General features: G+C 41.1%; 1 protein-coding gene across 3 annotated transcripts in view; it reads left to right on the top strand.

Moving 5' to 3' along the window:
• The first annotated feature begins 7,347 nt into the window (after positions 1–7,347).
• Positions 7,348–23,777, top strand: part of lama5 (laminin, alpha 5) — a 296,732-nt gene continuing 280,302 nt past the window's right edge. For 2 of the 3 annotated variants that reach the window (XM_059652755.1, XM_059652754.1), the window contains exons 1-2: positions 7,349–7,756; positions 18,106–18,255. In XM_059652755.1, coding sequence (XP_059508738.1) covers positions 7,496–7,756; positions 18,106–18,255 — 411 coding nt within the window. In that variant the 5' untranslated portion in view covers positions 7,349–7,495. Of the gene's footprint in view, positions 7,757–18,105; positions 18,256–23,777 lie in introns of all 3 variants that reach the window. The other variant, XM_059652756.1, reaches the window with a different exon arrangement.

Below are 23,777 nucleotides of genomic sequence, written 5' to 3'. Positions count from 1 at the left end.
GTTAAATTCATCAGCTTGTCTCAGCAGATTTTTTTTGGCTCTTTTGAGCAACAAGAAGTCCCCCTAGATACAAAGTCCTGGTAGGTACTTAGACCTTCACCCATTTCCCAATCAGACATTACCACGGACACTGTCTTGCTTCCAGCTGCTCTTGTAAGTTCCTTCTGTAATAACTTATGGTGTGGAGACTCTGACCTGGGGCAGTGATCTTCCAGAGTGTCAGAGATAGTAAGAACTGCCAAAGTTGGAGTCAGAGATAACAGTGTGGAACTGGAGTTTCATGGTTTGTTTCCTTCAGGCTGGGGCCAGTCATTCCACCAGAGCACTGGAACAGACAGGTTGTGTCATGGAGGTAATTTAATTCTTCACTCAACATCATGAAAAAAGATTACCTTGTTCTTTCTATATTGATTACTGGAGTATTTTTCATCCAAATTAGCTGCTCATTTCCTACAGAATAACAATATCTGCAACTTAAAGTATTTCATTGGTTTTAAAGCACTTCAGAGACAGTCCAGAAATAATAGAGGAATTGTCTTACCAGGAGATGTTTAGTAAATTGAGCCTGTCCTCATTGGAGTTTAGAGAATGAGAGCCAACCCTGTTAAAAGATGTAAGATTCACAGAGGATTGACAGGGTACATACAGAGATGTAGTTTCCCCTTACAGGAGAGACTAAGATCAGAAGGCGTAACTTCACTGTATTGGATTGCCTGTTTAAGATAGATAATGATCAGGAATTTCTTCTAGAGTCATAGAGTAATACACCACGGAAACATGTCGTTCAATCCAGCCAGTCCATGCCAAGCATAATCCCAAACGAAATTAGTCCTTGGCCAGCTCCTGGCCCGTATCCCTCCCATATCCCTATTCATGTATTTATCCAAATGTCTCTTAAACATTGTAACTACGCCCGTATCTACCACTTCCTTAGAAAGTTCAATACACACGCAAACCACCATCTGTGTAAAATATTTGCCCCTTATGTCTTTTTAAAATCTCTGTCCTCTCATCTTAAAAATATGTCCCTAGTCTTGAAATCGCCATCCTATTAAAAAGACACCTACCATTAACCCTTTCTATACTTCGCATGATTTTATAAATTTCTATAATGTCACCTCTTGGCCTTCTATGTTCCAGTTAAAAAAGTCCAAGCCTATCCAGCCTTTCTTTATAACTCAAACCTTCCATACTGGCAACATCCTGGTAAATCTCTCTAATCCCTCTCTGGCTTAATAATATTCTTCATATAAATGGAAGTCCAGAACTGAACAGGCCTCACCAATGTTCTTTTCAACCTCAACATGACTTTCTAATTCCTATACTCAAAGGATTGAGCAATGAAGACAAATGTGCTAAGAGCCTTTTCAACCACCCTGTCTACCTGTGATGCAAACTTCAAAGAATTATGTACCTGAACCCTTAGATCCCTACCAAGGGCCCTACCATTAATCGTAAAGGTCCTGCCCATTTGTTGTTCCAAAATGCAAAACCTCGCATTTATCCAGATTGAATTCCATATGCCATTTTTCTTTCAGAGGGTAGTGAGTCTTTATCACATGGGGTTGTTGAGCCTGCGTTCTTAAGAATATTCAAAGCTGAGATGGACAGAGTTTTAATTAGTAAGGGAACCAAGCATTATGGGGAAAAGGCTGCAAAGTAGATTGAGGATTACCAAATCAACCATGATCTCATTTGAATGGCGGAGAAGCCTCCATGGGCTGAACAAAGTGACCTTGCTTACCCCAATGAAAGCAGACTGTCTCTCCACTGTTTCTCATCTTGGCTCTTTCTTTCTATTGTGTTTGTTCTGCTGCCATTCTTGCTCACCTCTCCTCTGGAGTCTATTTCAGTTGTTTCTGTGTCCTTTCAAAATATTTTCTAATCAACCCATTGAGATGTTATTGCACATCCCTTGAGCAGATGGGACTTAACCCAGGCCTCCTGGCCCAAAGTTAGGGACACTACTAAATAAAAACTGAAAGAACAGCAGACGCTGTAAATCAGGATCAAAAACAGAAGTTGCTGGGAAAGCTCAGCAGGTCTGGCAGCATCTGTGAAGAAAAGATCAGAGTTAGCATTTCGAGTCCAGTGACCCTTCCTCAGTTCTGTTTGTGTGGGGACACTACACTTAATCACACGGACACTCCCTTACCAAAAATTATATTCATAGTGAAAGCAGTGTCTGGATGCTTACATACAGCGATTACATTACAAAAAGCAGCATGCTTCAGTCTTTATACTTGTGGTCGCATGCGACAATACAGTTTTTTAAGGGTACACATATTCACATTTCACAAAACAACTTTTTACAACAAACTTTTTACAACAAACATTTTTGACAAAAGATGTCTTGTGGCCCTCAAAATCCATATTATCCAGTATTTTAAATTGTTATCTTAATGCAAGTAATGCTAGATGTATTGTGTTTCTCCAGCACTTTCTGTTTTTATTTATGATCGAGCATTCAATTCTGGTATCCCTGCTATAGGGAATATGTTGTTAAACTTGGAAGGGTGCAGAAAAGATTTACAAGGATATTGCTGAGATTGGAGGGTTTGGCCTACAGGTAGGGACTAAATAGACTGGGCCTAATTCCCCTGGAGTGACAGAGGCTGAGGGGTGACATTACAGAGGTTTATAAAATCATGAGAGGCATAGGTAGGGTGAATAGCTGAGACCTTTGGCAAATGCGACTCGATTAATTTAGGCTATCAAATTGAATTTTCACTTTAAAAATATGTTTTCTTGCTTTATTGAACAAGAGACTTTAACTCACAGCAAGATGACCAACTCTAATTTATATTACTATATCATTCACATTTTAGCCATACTGGGAATAGGCAGCAAAACTCACCAATGACAGTTGCTCCCCGGAGACTCTAAACAGTCATTCTTCCTCCACTATCAATAAGGTGTCTACAGAAGCCTGTTGGAGTATTTGACAATTGAATGTGAACCAGTTAATGCCTGATCTGCCTGGACAACAGGATTTCAGTCCCCAGGAAACTCCCAAACATAATTTCATCAAGGTCTGAGTTACTGGCAATTGGAGAGAAATTCTGTAACCTGCCTGTGTCTTTTGCATGGTTTAAGCATTTGATTTTCTTAAAAGAATTCGACTAACAGTTAAGTTATGTGGAGCTCTTATTTTTTCTTCCTAGACCCAACTAATAAGCATGGAGGCTGTCTATTCTGTGTTAGACAGAGGCGGCTAATAGCAATGTCAATAATATCAACTCAGATGGGATGATGTTATAATCCCAGCGGATGGTATTTCTGGATAAGTCAAATCCCAGAATGAAATCTGGCCTAATTGAAATTTTCTTTTAAAATTTTAGTTTATATAACGGTCATTCACTGAATCACTAAAACAATGGCACACATGAGTGCAGATTTTCTTTAACAACAGAATAAATGTATCGAAAAATAGAACATAGTTAAGTAGACCTTAAAACACAAAGCAGTACGAAGTTGAATCCTGTTTCCTGATGCTATTTGTTATACAGACTCAAATCCAGAGAAATTATCTCTCATAAATAAAATCTCATAAATAAAAACAGAAGAGTCTGGAGAAACTCAGTAGGTCTGGCAGCATCTGTGAAGAGAAAAGCTGAGTGTTTTGATTCCAATTTATGATATTTCTTGTATGTCTAAGTAGGAAGCTGTGGCACATTATCTTATCTTATTTAAATTTGACTAAAATAATAAATACATGAATTCAAAAGGCAAGAAACGTTTATAACAACTGAATAAAATACTTGTTTTACTAACTTCGAAGGTGCCATGAATGACATTGCTATCTGACCTGATTTGGAGGAATTGATTGCTGATGACATTAACACCAACCCGTAGATAGTTTAAGTATGTTGTTTCCAGCAGAATGTTTCAGTAAAGATGTTATAGTGATTGGGGTAAGGCCTTAAGGGACTTTAAATGGATTTAAAGGATATACAATGGTTTAACATGTCTACACTCTGGTGGACAACATTATCAGCAATCAGTTCTTCTAAGGCTCTTTCCTCACTAAATAATGCATCCTATAACCCTCAGTTAAAGATTTTAAAGTGTCAGGTCATAAAAGCACCGAATTTACTGTTTTCAACAAGTGTTAGACACATTGTTAAAACAAAGGCAAGTACATGTTAAAAGACTCTACTCCAACTGTCTGACTGTAAGTTGCAGCATATTAGGAATTCAGTGTTTTCAGTTTAACTCCTGTCAAATTATAAGAATATCTCTACTGAGTGATTGGCATTAGATGATGGACATGCCATAATGACAGTAAATTTATACAGTATTGCATAAGATTTGTGCTTAGCTCTTTGATACTGAAAGGTTCCAGAATAAAATGACAATAACTTGCTGGTAGCTTGACAGTTTGCATGTTACTTTTGCAGAGCTGTGGTTATGGTATTAGGTTTCAGCACTGCTTGGTGCTGAAATTTAATAGTTATGAGGTGTGATTGTACAGTTCCTTGTAATGCTGAAAGACTTCAGTTAAGGCAGGAACAAAATTTTTCACTCTCTGCCCTAACCATTTTTTAACATTATGAAGCAGTTGAAATGCTTCACAGCTGCACACCTATTCCTGCTCGGCCTGCTGTGCTCATCCAGCTCTACATCTTGTTATCACGGATTCTCCAGCATCTGCAGTTCCTATTATCTCAGGGTCATTTTAGAGCTGTTTTTTATTTCTCCTCAAATTTTCTATCATTTTCTTTTAAATTAATTACCTCTGCATTATGACCTTGAAGCCACCAATGTTTTATGGGATCGACAAATTTTCCTCCTCCTGCACTATTTAACATTGTCTTTGAAAAAAGCAGTCGAGAGTTATGTAACATAGACAAGAAAGTGGAGTTAGGACAAACAGATCAGCCATGATCTTATGGAATGAGAGAACAGTGTCAAGGGGCCAAATGGCCTGCTTCTGTTCCTAATTCTTGTGGTTATGTAAGATTTTAGTTACTTAACCTAATATTTCTCTCTGCCACTTGGTGTCAAATTATTTCTGATTAACACTTCTGATGGCATAAATGCAAGCTGTTGTTATGTACAGACAGTAAGTACCATTCTACTGGTCAATAGGGAGCCCCATTTATTACCTCAAGACATCCTCATCTTAATGTAAAACAAAGAACTGCTGGAGATCTGAAACAAAAACAAAATAACTCATCATGTCTGACAGCATCTGTGTGAAGAAAGCTGAGTTAACATGGAGTCTGATCTTCATCAGAATGTTCTGATTGGCCACATAATTTTGGTTCCATTAATTGGTAGAAAATTGACTGTTGCATAACCTCTTAATTCTTAAACAATGGGGATTGAGCTTTCAAACTGTAAATTAGAACATTAGAATTATTCAAAACAAAAGTAAACCAGATACAGAAACAGTATCGCTCCCAAATCCAGAATAATGCTGCTTTTAAACAATGAGAGTTGTTATTCACATAATGCTAGGGGGCTATGCTTGGATGGTTCATAATTTGTTCAAATATCATATCAGCCTAAGACCCATGTAATTTTCTATTTAACCAGTAGATAAATAATGCTAATTGTTAAAATTTAAAAATTACAAATGCATAGGAAGAAAAACAATGAAACTACCTGTTCATCTTCTCTCTCACCTATTCCCACCCCCTACCCGCTTCCACCTACTACCATCCCACGTACCTTCCTGCCAGCCCCACACCTCCTCCCTCCATTCATTTCCCAGCTCCTTTCCCCCTCCCCAGTTCTGAAGAAGGGTCCTGACCCAAAACATCAACTTTCCTATTCCTCTGATGCCACCTGGCCTGCTGTGTTTCTCCAGCTCCACACTATGTTAACTCATGTCCGTGCCTTTTTTTAAACTTAAGACTTGACTATTCCCAGGAAGCCTCATCCCCTACTCCACAGAAGTAAGGCACATCCACATCTCTGCTTTCTGCATTCTGACTCAAATTTATTTCCATTTCATCTCCAATCTCAGTATCTAAGTTGGATGTCAGTCTCCCAGTAACTAGACTTTATTTCAAAAAGCAATTATCCCAAAGCTTAAATCTTTCAAAGGTTCTGTATCTCCCCAACAATTTAATCTCCTCCAACCCTCCAGGAACAGCTCGCCTTCTGTGTACCACCACTTTCTTTGCCCATTGGCAGTCTTGTACTCAAATACCTAAGATCCTAAGTTCTCACCACAAACCCTTCTCTTCATTTCAGACATCCTTTAAACCCTGTCTCTGGACCTACCCTGAAGTTTGCACCTTTGGCTTAGTGTCAGTTATCCTCTGGCTATGCTCCTGTGAGGTCTGTGGGAAGTTTTACCATGTTAGGAGTGCTGCAGAAATGCAAGTAATTGTTGTTGATGATTGTGTTTTTATAATTACCATGAATCTCAGGATCTGTTTTCAACAAGTGATGAGATAATGGAGCCCCAGACGTGCTAAGAGCTCGATACAGGGAGAGGTCACAAATCATAAGCAGTGTTTTATAGGGCTATAAACTTGAAGTACTGACAGTAATCCTTAGAATGAAAATAGTGCAAGGAAGAACATGGAGCTTATTGTTTGCAAAGTTTTAAAGAGTCCATTAATTTTAAACACTCCATCATTCCCCATGTTGAGATACTAGTGTGACAGAACCCAGGACTTTCTCAGCTCCACACGTGAGTGTTGGCTTCTTACACGCACAGCTTTCTCTGGAGAGATGTGTCTAGTGGTACCGTGCCTGCGCCTGGTCCAGAAGATCCGTGCTGAAAAGTGTCTGAGCAAGTTGATCAAAAAAATACACTATATTCTGCATTCTGCTATATTATCTTGATGCATGTTTGTAAGATATGATTTATCGGGTTAGCACGCAACATAATACTTTTCACTTAGCTCAGTACATATGACAATAAATCAAACCAGAAATATCCATCCAAAAGCTGAGCTTCTGTTCGAATCCATCGTTATCCCTGCCCATAAACATTAGTAATCCCCAGGCTTCCATCATTACATAACTTTATGTATTACAATATGAAACAAAAACAAAGTGCTGAAGAAACTCCGCAGCATCTGCAGACAGAAAAACAGAGCTAACGCTTCGAAGTCAGCACTTGTAATACTGTATTACAACGTGAGCAGGTACAGGAAGCAATTGCAAATATACTGTATTCTCCTGATTTCAATTTGCAGCTGATATTCGGGGGAGGTGTTGAAAATGTTTCACTGGCAAAACCCAAACTTTTTTTTTAGCAAACTCCGGGGCTGAGGGAGGAGTGCGGCATGTTTAGATTCTGTGTGTGTGCGTGTGTTTAAAGCAACGCCCTCCTGTTTGCGATTCAAGGTACAAACCTCCATTGTGATTGTGGGCGAGGGAGGAGGGTGATTGATGCATCATCAGTTGATTAGGTTGCCCTGCCTGGTTGGGGCTGTTGTTGCTGTGTGTATGTGAGTGAGTGAGTTCGCGGCTCAGTCAGTGGCGATGAGCAGCACAGACAGCCGCCAGTGAGTGGAGCTCAGGGGGAAATATGGCGAGAGGCACAGCAGCAGCGGCGCTGCTCTGGCACATTTGCTGCACCGTCAGGCTGCTCTCAGCGCAGGAGGTTATCACCTATGGTTACGGAGTGAACGGCTTCAGCCTGCACCCGCCTTATTTTAACTTAGCGGAGGGCACGAAGATCATTGCCACGGCCACTTGCGGACAGGATGAATCGGGGAAGCCGGTGGAAGATCTGTATTGTAAATTAGTTGGCGGACCGGTATCTGGCGACCCCAGCCAAACTATCCAGGTAGTAAAATCTGGCGCACACACTGGCTTTCATTTGGACCTTTTTGCTTTTATTAGATAGAGAGAAACAATGGTCAGACAAAGAGCGTTTGATAATGTTTGTGCTGGCGTTTAAATCCTGTTATTGTGTTTACCAAAGTTCAAATGTTAAAGTGTTAGCCTTATCTCTTAAGCAAACCCAGTCACACACAGTTACACTGGTCGGGTGTTTCGTGGTTGGTGAGAATTACGGGCAGTTGCAACCCAGGCTTTAGCAGGTTGTTTTAAAGCAAATCTCATGGAATTCCAACACCGTAATCCGTCTCAGGGCAGGATCTTTTCCATCCCATTCAGTTCGTGAAGCCATGTTGTGTTTACATAGAGACGTGACCGGGACATTGTAAAATGTAAGATTAATTTTATTGGCTTTTTTAAAAACTCTGCTGTGCCTGACCAGCGAAATTGTTTCTCGGTGGAGGGCTTATAAAATTTGGGTGAACGTGCAAGCTTCTGGAAATGGGAGGACAGATAATGACACGACTCCACCATCAATTGGAAAAGTGCTGCAACACAAGGAGGCCATTCGGCCCATTGCCCCGCAACCAGCGGATGTACGTCCCCCACGGCCTCATTCCTCAGCGCTCTCGGATGAAAATCCCACGCATTCGGCTCAATTTATACCGGTTCATGATCGCGGCGATCATTTCACGTCCCCTCCCCGCGAATATCATCAACCCCCTCAAGTCAATTTGCTACCATGATCGCAACTGTCAAAATTATTTCCTTATTTAGGCTGGTATTGGATTCCTCTGAAGATGTGCTGACCAGAGATTTCCATTGCAGCGCCGATAGCAGCAGTGACCACAGACTATAGCAGTCTGAAAGACAGTGTTAGCCCGCCACACTGTCAACTCATCTCAGTCTCTGGCTGAGGCGGCCACGATTTGGAGATCAGATGATGCGCTTCATCTCTATCCTATTACCCCCAGTATCAAAAATAAAACCCCGGCTGCCCCCATCCAGGAGCATTTAAAGGAAGCTAACGCTTTTCTCTTCTTCCCCCCCCCCCAATCGTTTTGCCAAGTATAGGTGAATGAAAGAAAAACAGTCAATTCACATACTTTCAAAGCTGGGATTTAACAAGCCTGATTTAAAGCTAACGTAATTGTTACTGTCTCTTTTCTAAAACACTGTTACGTTTTGAACTTTGCCCGTGACTGATAACAGGAATTTACTGCTGAACGCAAGCCTTGCTGTAACGCCTGCTATAGATGTTGGGAGAAGTGGGAGGGCTTTCCTTTTGTAATTAAGTGGGAAATTTGAATCACTGCTGTCAGAAGGCTTTAAGGGATAAAACTCCACTGTTCCCCTCCTTCAATGGTGCATTAAAATATGCAGCAAGTATTAACTTCACTATTGTTTAGAGATCCCTTTTGAGTGAGTGGCTGTGTTAATGGAGGCTGGGCCATTTAAATGATCTATCTCACTCCTAGAACAATACTTTGCCTCAGCAAGGGGAAATTCAGCAGCGAAGTGCTTTTAGTGATTAAGTGAATTTGAAATATGATCCTTTAAGTTCTGGTGGTACCCTTGTGGTGTGAGAGTCAGAGGGAAGAGAGATCTCTGCGAAATCTTCTAGAAAGGCATATATTGCTACACTTACAGATGTGCAACAAGTGACAGGAGCATCCAAAGCAAAAAAAAATTATGGTAGAATGGATGCTGGAGATCTGGAATGAAATCAGAAAGTGCTGGAGAAACTCAGCAGGCCTGGCAGCATCTGTGCAAAGAGCCAACACAATTTACTTGTCCCCGTTTTGTTTATTGCAGCATTTTTGTAAAATACATTCACAGTCATAGAGCAAAATGCGCTGAAACGAAAACTTCTCAGCTTGGAAGACAATTGATTCTTCACCCACATCCCTAGACTGTAATTCAAAAGCCATTCAATTAAAATTGCATCTACATGACAGCTGTCGTGTCAGTGTGAAAGGCTTTCCCAGGCAGAGGAAGAGAAAGAAATCGTTAGATGGTGTTGTTGTGACAGGAAGGACGTTGGCGAAATTAACTGCACAGCAGGCTGGCTGAATGGGAGGGTTGTCAAGAGAGGAGGATACAGCAGTGATAATGGGAACTGCAGATGCTGGAGAATCCAGGGTCTAGGCCCGAAACGTCAGCTTTTGTGCTCCTGAGATGCTGCTTGGCCTGCTGTGTTCATCCAGCTCCACACTTTGTTATTTAGGAGGATACCGCAGTTGGGATGATACATCTAAGACTGTGATAATATTTCACTGGCTCTTTGTAGAATACATTAGGTATGAACTGTAGCTACAGACTTAAACAACTAACCCTGAGGAGGAACGTAGGAAGACTGAGGAATAATGATGGGTACAGTTAGGCTCCCATCTGTAACTTTGAGATTCTGCAAAGGGCCATTGAAGCAAACTTTTACAAACAGCAACTTCAACTGCTCATTCATTCACGGCCAGTGAGCCTGCTCGGAGACAATCTTCTCGATCTCCAATCTGTCCTGCCCATTCACTGCTGCTCACTTCGACTGTGTCAGCAGATCACCAAACATTGCTGTTCCTATATAAAGTTACAATGAACAAATAAAGTGCCATTGAGAGTAGGCGCATGGGTCTGTTCAGCCATGTGCTAAGGTTATGGCTGATTTGATTATGGCCATTGCTTATCTGTCCACCATCACTTAATGACCCTACCTCCACTGCTCTCTGGGGAGAATTCCACAGACTCATGGCCCTCAAAAATTCCACATCTTCATCTTAAAATGGGGAACCCCTTATTTTTAAATGGATGAGTCCCTAGTTCTAGTCTCTCCTACAAGAAGTAACATCTATTCAACACCCACCCTGTCAGGGCCCACAGGATTTTGTATGTTTCAATAATACCACCTCTTATTCTTCCAAGCGTCAAGAGATGCAGGCACATCTCCTCAGAACATAAACGTTTCAGCCCAGGAATATGGTGAATGAATATTCTCTGCACTGCTTCTGAATCAAATTATATCCTTTCTTAAATAAGATCAGAACTGTACACAATATTCGCGATATGGTCTTACCAACACTCCATGCAACCACAGCAAAATGCTATCCGACATCTACATGCCATTCCTTTTACAATAAAAAAAATGCTGTTTGCCTTCAAATGATATTTCAAACTCTCGTGCCTGCTCAGCTCAATAAAAAAAGTAACTTTAATTATATCAATCTGAGGCACTTTCCCATCTTATGCTCCATGTCCTTACTACTCCCTCTGACACAGTTGTCCATACTAGAACACCACTACCTTCAAGTTCCCCTCCAAGCCACTCACCATCCTGACTTGGAAATATCACCATTCCTTCACAGTTGCTGGGTCAAAATCCTGGAATTTCCTCCCTAATCGCATAGTGGCTCAACCCACAGCAGGAGGACTACAGCGGATCAAGATGGCAGCTCACCACCACCTTCTTAAGGGCAAGAAATGCTGGCCAGCCACTGATGCCCACATCCCACAAATGAATAGAAAGAAAAAGCTTCCAATATCGCTCCTTTGTTTCCCAGCTCAGTGGGACTGCCTCCTACTGTTTCTTTTCCTACTTATGACATAACTAAAGTTTCATTGATCACTTCCCTTCCTACACCTGGTGTGTTACTTCTGGAGTCCATACAGGGATCTAATTGTGCCTGCGTCCTCTTCTTCCATTCAAATCGTTCGAAGGCCTGGGCATCAACTTCAACCTAGGCATTGACAATATTCTAATTCTATCTCTGTATCGTTTCTCTTGTTGAACTGCTTAATATTTTCAGAATGCTTTATGACTTCAGACTCCCTAATGTTCAGCAGGAGGAAGTTCTGTCTTTGCTGGGTAGGTGGCCCAACAGCATGTGGATACCATCGGGGATTGGTAACATTGGATTCAGTTGAAATTATACTGTGTCATGAATGCTAATGTTCAACAAGGTTTTTGTTACAGTTTATTGAATCTGAAAATAAAGAATAAAACAGCCAATGATGCACACAGCTGGAGCATCTTCAAGATATGGTTTTGCTTTGAAACTGGAAGCTGGGAAGCTTTAACATGAATGTGCATGCATGTAATGCATTTCAGATGGGCTCTGTAACTTCTAACTCACGTCAGTAGAGAAAGATGTTTAAAAAGATTGTTAATTATAATGTTCATTTACGTGAACAAACTTGCCTCATAACCAGGCTTGAGCCTCAAACTAGTACCTAGAAGTACTGCATTGCCAAGTTAATTTGCAATAATATATACCCACATAGAGATTACCCACATAGAGACTTTTTTTAGTGAGCTGAGCAGGCACGAGAGTTTGAAATATCATTGAAGTTGTTAAAATGTATATATTAACTCAGATTTTGATATGCCTCTTGGTATAGCTGAAAGTGGTAACCTATATCACAACACAGTCTCAGCAATGTAAGAGAAATATGAAAAGAAAGATTTGTAAATAATAGCCTGTTTTGTTGCATTTCACTTCAGTTTCCTCAACAGACCATTCTTTGTGTAAACCTACAGCGCAAGGAGCAATGTCCTAAGGGTTTGGCAGCATTAAAGTTATTTACCTGTAGACAGGTACATGTCAGAAAATTGAGAGTCCTTCTTTGTGCTATTCTGTCCATTCTTCACTGAGCCTGAGATGTACTCTGTTGGTGAGTGAGGTTTCTGCCACTGACACATCCTTGAAAAAATTATGCCCGAGTGTGAATAGGTTGCTCCCCTGCTGAGCTGAGCTTAATGCTATTCTTCCCAAACTTCTCAAGACAAGCCTTTCCCAGATGGCATCACTGAACATCCTTTTTAGGAGTGTGAATTCTGAGCATTTCTGTTTCCTAGCTTGAGGACTGAGTTCCAATATGAAATCCCCACTACTGTCCAGATTGAGATCAGCACATCTCATCTAGAATCTTTGTTTTTTAAGATTCAGTATTACAGTTGGTAATGCACTTATTTAACTATTAATTGGGAAAAGTTAACTCAGACAAAGAGAAGAAGTAATTGTAATGGACAAAAAAAAAATGGGAAAAGCATCCCCATTTCTGCAATACTTGTGTCTGGAGAGTGAATCTCCAGCTTTCAGTACTAATGTGGAAAATTAGCTCCTGGATTTGCTACTTGGAATATGCTCTCAATTTATTTAAAGATGATGCACGAAGATGGAATCTTATAGCTTGTCCAAAGAACTGGCACAGAACACAACGGGCCAACTGATCATATTCTCAGCTGTAATCAATCTGAGTCCGTGTGCTTTTCGACGAACAGTACAACCACACCATATTAAATTGTGAAACTGTATTTATATCATCTGATTTACATTATGGAACCAGAAAAGAACCAGAATCATAGAATTGCTAAATTGTGGGAAGAGTTCAATCTGTCATGTCCCCTGCCTCCCTCTGTTACATTTTCTTCCTTTACAGATAACAATCTGATTCAGTTTTGAATATATCAATCAAATCCGCCTCAACCAATCTCTCAAGCAATATGTTCCTGACCTTAATTACTCGCAGCATGAAATTTTTTTTCATTTTGCTTTTGCTGATTTTACCTTTAATCTGCCTATTTCATTTTAAATCTGTACCCTCTCGCTCTTAACCCTTTCTCAGGTAGGAACAGTTTCTCCCTATCTAATCAATTCAGATGCTTCATGGTTTTGAACATCTCCATCGCATCACCTCTCAATCTTCCTTTCACCAAGAAAATAATTCCAACAATTTGTCTCCTTGCTCCTGAAATTTGTCCTTTTTAATTAACAGCTTAGAATAGTGTATGCTTTACCAAGCTGCAGTGCTACTTTTAATGATTGATGGTGTCACTGTTTTGTCATTAAAATCTAACTGCTCCCAGTTATATAGTTCAGGCAAGAAATACTGCCATTCCTAACCTGTCTAACCATTATGTAACTCCACACTATGTGACTAACCCTTTAAAGCCTTTTGAACAGACCTGGCAGCCACCAAAAACAATTTTTGGAAAAGTGGATGAGCCATTTATGTTCAGAAATAGAAGGAATAGGTGGAAAATGCAATCTTTTGTATTAAGCATTTGTAATTCGGAAGTCTTTTGAGTAGTTGCCATACTTTGGCCTGGATTGCCATAGTTGGTCACTGACCTCAAACAAACCTCTAACCTCGCTGTAGCATGGTGTTACCCTTTATCACAGCAGATTAAACTTGGTAACAAGTCCAGGGTGTCCCTTGGTATCTAGCAGCTGTGACATCATTTGTGCCGATAGGTACCCAGTTGTGTTTGGGTATTCACGTCTAGCAAACCAGAAAGTTGAAAGCACTTAATATCTCTCACTTTGTATTTAAATTTTCAGATAACAGTATCTTTTCGGTTGTGTGGTTTTATGACCACATCCAAGATTTTGGGTTTGAGACAGATTGGTCAAGAAGGAGGCAAGAACTATCTTCAGGCTAAAGGGGCTTCTTTATAACAATATTTATCATGTAGTAAGACTGGTAATCAAAGATATACCAGGGTCTATCTTACTGTTATGTTATTGAAAGGCTATTTCATAACTGTCTCATTGAGTTACTCTCCCCCCAGATGCTGTTTTGTACATGATTTTCTCTTATCTGTCATGGGAGGATATTTAATTGGGGAAGAGGAAACTATGATGCGATTAGACTTGAGTTAGGAAGCATGGACTAGGAGCAATTGTTCCATGGTAAAGGCGCTATAGACATGTGGAGACTGTTTAAGGAACAGTTGTTGCGAGTGATGAATAACTATGTCCCTCTGAGACAGGCGAGAAGGGGTAAAATAAAGGAACCTTGGATGACAAGATCGGTGGAGCTTCTCGTCAAAAGGAGACGGTAGCTTACATAAGGTGGAGGACGCTAGGGTCCAGCTCAGCTCTAGAGGATTACAGGCAGGCGAGGAAGGAGCTCAAAAATGGTCTGAGGAGAGCCAGGAGGGGGCACGAGAAAGGCTTGGCAGAATGGACTAGGGAGAACACAAAGGCATTTTACACATATGTGAGGAATAACAGAATGGTCAAAGAAAGAGTAGGGCCGATCAGGGATAGCATAGGGAACTTGTGTGTGGAGTATGAGGAGGTAGGGAAAGCCCTAAATGAGTTTTTTTGCTTCTGTTTTTACGAAAGAAACGAAATTTGTAGTGAATGAAACCTTCGAAGAGCAGGTGTGCATGCTGGAACGGATAGAAGTAGAGGAAGCTGATGTGCTGAAAATTTTGTCAAACATTAAGATTGACAAGTCGCCAGGCCCGGACCAGATTTGTCCTCGGCTGCTTTGGGAAGCGAGAAATGCAATTGCTTCGCCACTTGCGACGATCTTTGATTCCTCGCTCTCCACTGGAGTCGTACCGGAAGACTGGAGAGAGGCAAATGTAATTCCTCGCTTCAAGAAAGGAAATAGGGAAATCCCCGGCAGTTACAGACCAGTAAATCTCACGTCTGTCGTCTGCAAGGTGTTAGAAAGGATTCTGAGGGATAGGATTTATGACCATCTGGAAGAGCATGGCTTGATTAAATGCAGTCAACACGGCTTTGACGGGGGCAGGTCATGCCTCACAAACCTTATTGAGTTCTTTGAGGATGTGACTAGAAAAGTTGACGAGGGTCGAGCTGTGGATGTGGTGTATATGAACTTCAAGGCATTTGATAAGGTTCCCCATGGTAGGCTCATTCAGAAGGTCAGGAGGAATGGGATACAGGGGAACTTAGCTGTCTGGATACAGAATTGGTTGGCCAACAGAAGACAGCGAGTGGTAGTAGAAGGAAAATATTCTGCCTGGAAGTCAGTGGTGAGTGATGTTCCACAGGGCTCTGTCCTTGGGCCTCTACTGTTTGTAATTTTTATTAATGACTTGGATGAGGGGAGCGAAGGATGGGTCAGCAAGTTTGCAGACGACACGAAGGTTGAAGGTGTTGTTGACAGTATAGAGGGCTGTTGTAGGCTGCAACGGGACATTGACAGGATGCAGAGATGGGCTGAGAGGTGGCAGATGGAGTTCAATCTGGATAAATGCGAGGTGATGTATTTTGGAAGGTCGAATTTGAAAGCTGAGTACAGGATTAAGGATAGGATTCTTGGCAGTGTGGAGGAACAGAGGGATCTTGGTGTGCAGATGCATAGATCCCTTAAAATGGCCACCCATGTGTTGTTAAGAAAGCATATGGTGTTTTGGCTTTCATTAACAGGGGGATTGAGTTTAAGAGTCGTGAGATCTTGTTGCAGCTCTATATAACTTTGGTTAGACTGCACTTGGAATACTGGGTCCAGTTCTGGCCGCCCTATTATAGGAAAGATGTGGATGCTTTGGAGAGGGTTCAGAGGAGGTTTACCAGGATGCTGCCTGGACTGGAGGGCTTATCTTATGAAGGGAGGTTGACTGAGCTCAGACTTTTTTCATTGGAGAAAAGGAGGAGGAGAGGGGACCAAACTGAGGTATACAAGATAATGAGAGGCATTGATAGAGTTGATAGCCAGAGACTATTTCCAAGGGCAGAAATGGCTAACACGAGGGGTCATAGTTTTAAGCTGGTTGGAGGAAAGTATAGAGGGGATGTCAGAGGCGGGTTCTTTACACAGAGAGTTGAGAGAGCATGGAATGCGTTGCCAGCAGCAGTTGTGAAAGCAAGGTCATTGGGGACATTTAAGAAGACTGCTGGACATGCATATGATCACAGAAATTTGAGGGTGCATACATGAGGATCAATGGTTGGCACAACATCGTGGGCTGAAGGGCCTGTTCTGTGCTGAACTGTTCTATGTTCTATGTTCTAAGTTCTAACTCAGTCTTCTCTGTTATAACTATCTTCTCCCACACTGTGCTATTTAATTCCCAGTGAGGTGTACACCCATGATGTCATCACAGTGTTGCTCCAGTGACTTAAAACCTTAACACACCATTCAAGCTAAATAATTGAATTTAAATTAAACTAAAATAAAAGTAAATTAACTTTTGGTACTTTTATCCTCAAAGAGCTTACATTCTGCAAGTAATAAAATGAGCTTTTCGGGGCCTGTGAAAATAAGTGAGTAATTAGGTGAGTTAAGTTAAAAGTCCAGTTACACTTTGTTCAGTGAGGTGTAACCTTTTCAAAGGTTTTTACAGTGAGGCCAGTTGATTAGCTCAGTGCACATCCTCAAGAGGAGCACAGAAGCATTATCAGCACTGCCTGGATTTCTGTGTTATCCTGCAAATATGCATACTCCGTAGGTTGCTGCCGGTCTCAGTGGAATAATGGAGGAGAGTAATTATGCTTTTGCTATCATTTCTGCTGCAAAACCCTTAGTCATTACATCACAGAAGAAAATGCATAAATAGCAAGAGCACTCATGAACATTGGGTGGGTCATCCAACATCTATTCTTGTACATTTTCTCTCAATCTCTTTCTCATCCCCTTCTGATTTAAAAAAAATCAAATTAATACTAGATCATTGAATAAGTGTAAGTACACCAGCTGTGGGGAAAAAAAATTGTCAATATTAAATTGGCCCATTATTCCCCTTAACCCTTCCTATTCATTTACTCATCCAAATGCCTCTTAAATGTCATAATTGTACCCACCCACACCACTTCCTCTGGCAGCTCGTTCCATACACACACCACTCACTCTACATGGAAAAAAAAGTACCCCTCAGGTTCTTGTTAAATCCCTTGCCTCTCACCTTAAACATATGCCCCCTACTTTTGGACTGCCCCCACCCTGGGACAAAGATCTTGACTATTCATCCTATCCATACTCCTCATGATTTTATAAACCTCTATGAAGTCACCCTTAACCCTCCTGTGCTCCAAGGAAAAAAATGCTACAGCTCATTCAGCCCCTCCCATTAGCTCAAACCCTCCAAGCCCCTTCATATTTTGGCTATCATATTTTGAAATATCAGAATTGTTAAGAAAAAGAGAAAAGAAACCAGCTACCCTGCTTGTTTTTGGATCTCCTAACCTGGATTTTTCCCAAAGGCAGAAGCTACCAACTTAAAGAGAAACGTCCTTCAGGAATGATCTCCAAATTGATCTATGATGCAATAGTTACATGATTTTCTTAAGGTAGTACCTGGGTAGCGACCTCTTGAGGATACGAAGATGAAACACAGGTCTGTTCTGGTAGCTTTCTGTTACATTTGTACTTTTGACCTTAGATTATTAGTGAGTGATGCCATGGAATATCAGTTCATAAACCATTGGCATTTACAAATTGGGGTTGATACTGGAAGTACTAATTCAAGTACTAATAGTATAATATGTCATGTTTAATATGACAGTAATTATTTCATTGACAAGTGAAGCTGGTTTAGAAACTTGAAATGTTTGCAATTTTAAAGGACTTACAATTTTACTGAAAATGTATTATTTTCTTTAATAGGGTCAATATTGTGACATTTGCAAGGCAGAGAGTAACAAAGCACATCCAAGCACCAATGCCATCGATGGGACAGAACGTTGGTGGCAGAGCCCCCCTCTCTCCCGTGGCCTTGAATACAACGAAGTCAATGTTACGCTTGATCTTGGACAGGTAAATTTAAAGTGCAGTGCCTTGTCCTAACGTAATGAATATCATTGCCAATTCCTTAAGACCTTTCTTCATAAGACCTGGTGAAATGTACCAAATATTCAGCAAAGGTCCAAGGCTTGATTCTGGCCAGTGTTGACTTAGCCAATCTCAGCTGAAGTCGGATTAAAGGCACTTAGCATTTCTGAGCCAGGGAGGAGAAATTTGGTTACACACTTTTAGCTACTGGCTGCTAGCTAAGACGTTTACCTTGTTTACCTGTGTGTGTGTGTGTGTGTGTGTGTGTGTGTGTGTGGATGTTGCCTGAGGGATCAGCAAGCTCTGATACAATATCTTCAAGATGAATAGCCTCTAAAAATGCTGAAGCTTACACATCAAGAGTGAAGATTTGATCAGAGACAAACAAAAAGCTGGGAAAATCTAACAGGTCTGTCAGTATCAGTGGAGAGAGGAACAGAGTGCGGGATGACGTATTCTGAACAGTCATACCAGATTCAAAATGTCAGCTTTGTGCGCCCCTCTTCACAGATGCTGCCAGACTTACTGAGTTTGTACAGTTCTGTGTTTGTTTCACATTTTTCTTCTAGCATCCTCTGATAGATTGCCTTGATTTGACCAGATGACCTGTCCAGAAAAAGGTTGACATTCTTAGGAGTAAGGGAGAAGAACAGTAACAATATTCTTTGTAACAAGTTCTTTGAGGATGTGACTAGAAAAGTTGAGGAGGGTTGAGCTGTGGATGTGGTGTATATGGACTTCAGCAAGGCATTTGATAATGTTCCCCATGGTAGGCTCATTCAGAAGGTCAGGAGGAATGGGATACAGGGGAACTTGGCTGTCTGGATACAGAATTGGCTGGCCAACAGAAGACAGCGAGTGGTAGTAGAAGGAAAATATTCTGCCTGGAAGTCACTGGTGAGTGGTGTTAATATGACAGTAATCATTCATTGACAAATGAAACTGGTTTAGAAACTTGAAATGTTTGCAATTTTAAAGGACTTACAATTGTCCTTGGGCCTCTACTGTTTGTAATTTTTATTAATGACTTGGATGAGGGGGTTGAAGGATGGGTCAGCAAGTTTGCAGACGACACGAAGGTTGGAGGTGCCGTTGACAGTATAGAGGTCTGTTGTAGGCTGCAATAGGACATTGACAGGATGCAGAGATGGGCTGAGAGGAAACCTGGATAAATGCGAGGCGATGCATTTTGGAAGGTCGAATTTGAAAGCTGAGTACAGGATTAAGGATAGGATTCTTGGCAGTGTGGAGGAACAGAGGGATCTTGGTGTGCAGATACACAGATCCCTTAAAATGGCCACCCAAATGGACAGGGTTGTTAAGAAAGCATATGGTGTTTTGGCTTTCATTAGCAGGGGGATTGAGTTTAAGAGTCGTGAGATCTTGTTGCAGTTCTATAAAACTTTGGTTAAACCGCACTTGGAATACTGGGTCCAGTTCTGGTCGCCCTATTATAGGAAAGATGTAGATGCTTTGGAGAAGGTTCAGAGGAGGTTTACCAGGATGCTGCCTGGACTGGAGGGCTTATCTTATGAAGAGAGGTTGACTGAGCTCAGACTTTTTTCATTGGAGAAAAGGAGGAGGAGAGGGGACCTAACTGAGGTATACAAGATAATGAGAGGCATAGATAGAGTTGATAGCCAGAGACTATTTCCCAGGGCAGAAATGGCTAACACGAGGGGTCATAGTTTTAAGCTGGTTGGAGGAAAGTATAGAGGGGATGTCAGAGGCGGGTTCTTTACACAGAGAGTTGAGAGAGCATGGAATGCGTTGCCAGCAGCAGTTGTGAAAGCAAGGTCATTGGGGACATTTAAGAAGACTGCTGGACATGCATATGGTCACAGAAATTTGAGGGTGCATACATGAGGATCAATGGTCGGCACAACATCGTGGGCTGAAGGGCCTGTTCTGTGCTGTATTTTTCTATGTTCTATATAAGAAATTTGTCTGGATATGATGTTGTGTGATGTAAATATACCAGTCTTTGAATCCTTACAGGTGCAGGTAGAGGTCTGTTGACCCATCAAGTCTGCACTGAATCTCTGAAGAGCTTCCCACCCTGGCCCACCTTCCCCTTTCCCTGTAACCCCACATTGATAGAATCATTGTTCAACGCTTAGTACATCCAAGCCGTGTTATCCCCTGCTGTTTTCAGTGGTATGAAACCATTTAAAATTAGGTGACGTTTCCATTAAATTCAGGCAAGAGGCATTTTTTTTCCGTCATCTATTAGTTTCATGGGATGTGGGGTTCATTGGCAACGTCAGCACTTATTGCCTATTTCACATCGTCCCTGAAATAGCCTTCTCGAACTGTTGCAGTCTACATGTTAAAGACGCTCCCACAATGGTGACAATGAAGGGACTGTTTTGTATTTTCACATTGGGCTGGCTTGTGACTTTACTAAGCATTTGTTAATATTTTGTGATATCTATGTTAATATTTTACATTGCTTCCATTAAATGCCAAGACTTAAAGAGTAAAAAATTAAGAATGATGGAGCCATTCTAGTTGAGGTTGGTGTCTGAAATTCAAACTTGTTTCATTCTTATGTGACTCTGATACTTTTGTTGAGCTTTATTGATATAATTGATGAATGATTAATGCATTTGCTCTAGAGCAGTAATGGGATCACACAACCAGGAATATTCTTCAACTCGTGTAAATAAAGTTAGTGTTTCTTACAAATATGCACGTAGGTTTTGTTAAAGGGCAAGTGATGTATTAATAATCAAAAGTAACCCACAGGATCACTGCGTGTCGACACTCAAAATGCAAGGGAGGGAAGGCGAATTTACTGCTCATAATTGGCAAAATCATGCATGAGGAATGAATTGTGGATGGGGCAAGGTGACAAGTCAAAAATATTGTTATTGTACATGTAATTAAAAAACTTTGAAAGGAATTTTTCCTCCACACTGGATGACACAGGGGCTCAGTGGGTAGCACTGCTGCCTCACAGCACCAGCAACGTGGGTTAGACTCCACCCTCAGGCAACTCTGTGTGGAGTTTACACATCCTCCCCGTGTCTACATGACTTTCCTCACACAGCCCAGACATATGCAGATTAGATGGCTAGGCCACACTAAATTGCCCTTGGTGTCCAGGGATGGTTAGGTTAGCTATAGGAAAAGAGCTGTGTTACAGAGATAAGGTGGGCGACGTGGGTTTGGGTGAGATGCTGTTTGGAGGGACGTTGTGGACTCAATGGGCTGAATGACCTGCAACCATGCTGTAGGGATTCTGTGATTCTATAAATCACAGGCAGCTTCTTCCCTATGTTAGCTGTTGGTTGGGCTACACTAGGAGGTCAGGGGAGTGAGAGTCTGCCAGGTGAGGCCATGTGTTGGGGCTTGATGGGTGGTGTTAAGGGCCTGCCGCCTGAGACAAGAACTGGGTGGCAGTGGGAGGGGAGATGCCAATATCTGTGGAGTGGAGGATTGGGGAAAATGGCAGTGGCTGCCAAGGGGAGCCTGTCAATTAAGGATTACTTGACTAACCAAGAGATGTGAAAACTTGAACTCACGTTTACTGAATTCCTTGCAAATTAATCTACTTTTTAAATGAAATGTGTATCTCTTACCTGGAAAAAAGCTTTGATTGCTAACTGAAGAGTCATGGAGCCATACAGCACGGAAACAGATCCTTCAATCCAGTTCATCCATGCCAACTAGATATCCCAATCTGACCAGTCTCAGTTCCATTCACCAGCACTTGGCCCATATCCCTTTGAACCCTTCTTATTCATATACCCATCAGATGCCTTTTAAATGTTGTAATTGTACCCATACACACAACACGCTGTTATGTTTGTTATCTTGCGCCGGTTTAAATCCTGTGACATCTAGGGAATTTAAGCTTTAATGTTGAAGTTTAAATGTTAGAAGTCACATGACACCACGTTATAGTCCAATAGGTTACTTTGAAATCACAAGCTTTCCGAGTCTGCCCCTTCATCAGGTGCAATGAGAGAGAAGCACACAGACACAGAATTTATAGGCAAAGAGATCAAAAGATCATATAAATGATATGAGTGGAGTGATGAATAACAAGTCTCTGGTGATCAAAACAGTTAGACGGTGTGAGTAAAGTGTCAATAGCTGAATAACAAGCTATGAACTATAATCCCATTAAATGAGGCAGCAAGATAATTACAGAAAATTAAAAATAAGTTGGTGCTGGAGACAAACCAACTGACTGGAATAACACGATAGGTGCAAGAGTCACATGCTGAGGGTCTAACCAAAGTCATAAACAATCCAAAACTGTACAAACTAATTAAGGTAGAAAGATCATGATAATTTATCAAGGTCAGGTGTCAAAACAGGACAGTAAAGAAGATTTTACAGGTACAGAACAGGCTGGTAGGGTCACCTGTATTGTGACATGAACCCAAGATCTTGGCTGAGGTCGTCTTCATGAGTATGGAACTTTATCAGTTTCTGCTTGGCGATTTTGTGATATTGTATATCTCAAAGGCTGCCTTGGAAGACACTTACCCAAAGATCAGAGGCTGAAAGTCCTTGACCGCTGAAGAGTTCCCCAACTGGGAGGGAACATTCCTGTTTGGTTTAATTGAGGGTTAATTAATTACTGAGGATATTGGTGAATTCTTATATTTCTGCTTCTGACAGTGGAAATGCCCTCTATTAACATAACAGTTGTGTTACTATTTGACAGCATCTTACCTAATGAAAGATTTGGTGGAATGCAAAAATATTCCCTACAAATCAAAAAGTAGCTCTTAAGACATCTCAGAGAGCCTTTGAAAATAAAACTTATTTTGACCCCTGTTATGCATCCAGTAACAAAGTTGGAGCATTTGCGTCCTTTTATTTAGTTCGTAAATTTGGCCAGTGCTAGTAGTTTTGTTTAATTTGGCCCATCTTTTTGAAGAATCTACATAGTTCACTCATGCTGGACATTTTATTGTCTTATTATTTGGATACCAGAAACTGGCATTGTTGGAGCACTTTAAGTAAGTTTCCAACCGTTTTCTGGTGTTATGCAGAGGGAAAATGGAAAAATATCGAAGTTTTTATTTTGCTGAGACTAATTTATTTCCCAAACCCCAAGTTATAATCAGCTATGCAATCCTTTTTGTGTGAGAATGGAGCCCAGTAACATTCAGAGGAATTCTGTAGATCTATTGAGAAACATGAGAAAAGGAATTACTTTATAGAGTCAGAGGCATTTTACAAGATCCATGTAGAATGAAGGTGGATCATTTTTGGACAATAGTTTGTTATAGCCTTATGTTAGCTTAACACTTTCGCAACTACAATCTGCACATGTATTTTATTTTCCAACGGTAATGAGAAAGATGCACATAATAAAATGTGAGGCTGGATGAACACAGCAGGCCAGGCAGCATCTCAGGAGTGCTCCTGAGATGCTGCTTGGCCTGCTGTGTTCATCCAGCCTCACATTTTATTATCTTGGAATTCTCCAATATCTGCAGTTCCCATTATCTCAGAAAGATGCACATGTTGTGTTTGCACTACAA

The sequence above is a fragment of the Stegostoma tigrinum genome, chromosome 19 (assembly GCF_030684315.1).
Source record: "Stegostoma tigrinum isolate sSteTig4 chromosome 19, sSteTig4.hap1, whole genome shotgun sequence".
Taxonomy (NCBI): domain Eukaryota; kingdom Metazoa; phylum Chordata; class Chondrichthyes; order Orectolobiformes; family Stegostomatidae; genus Stegostoma; species Stegostoma tigrinum.
This window is presented reverse-complemented; position numbering and strand designations above follow the sequence as displayed.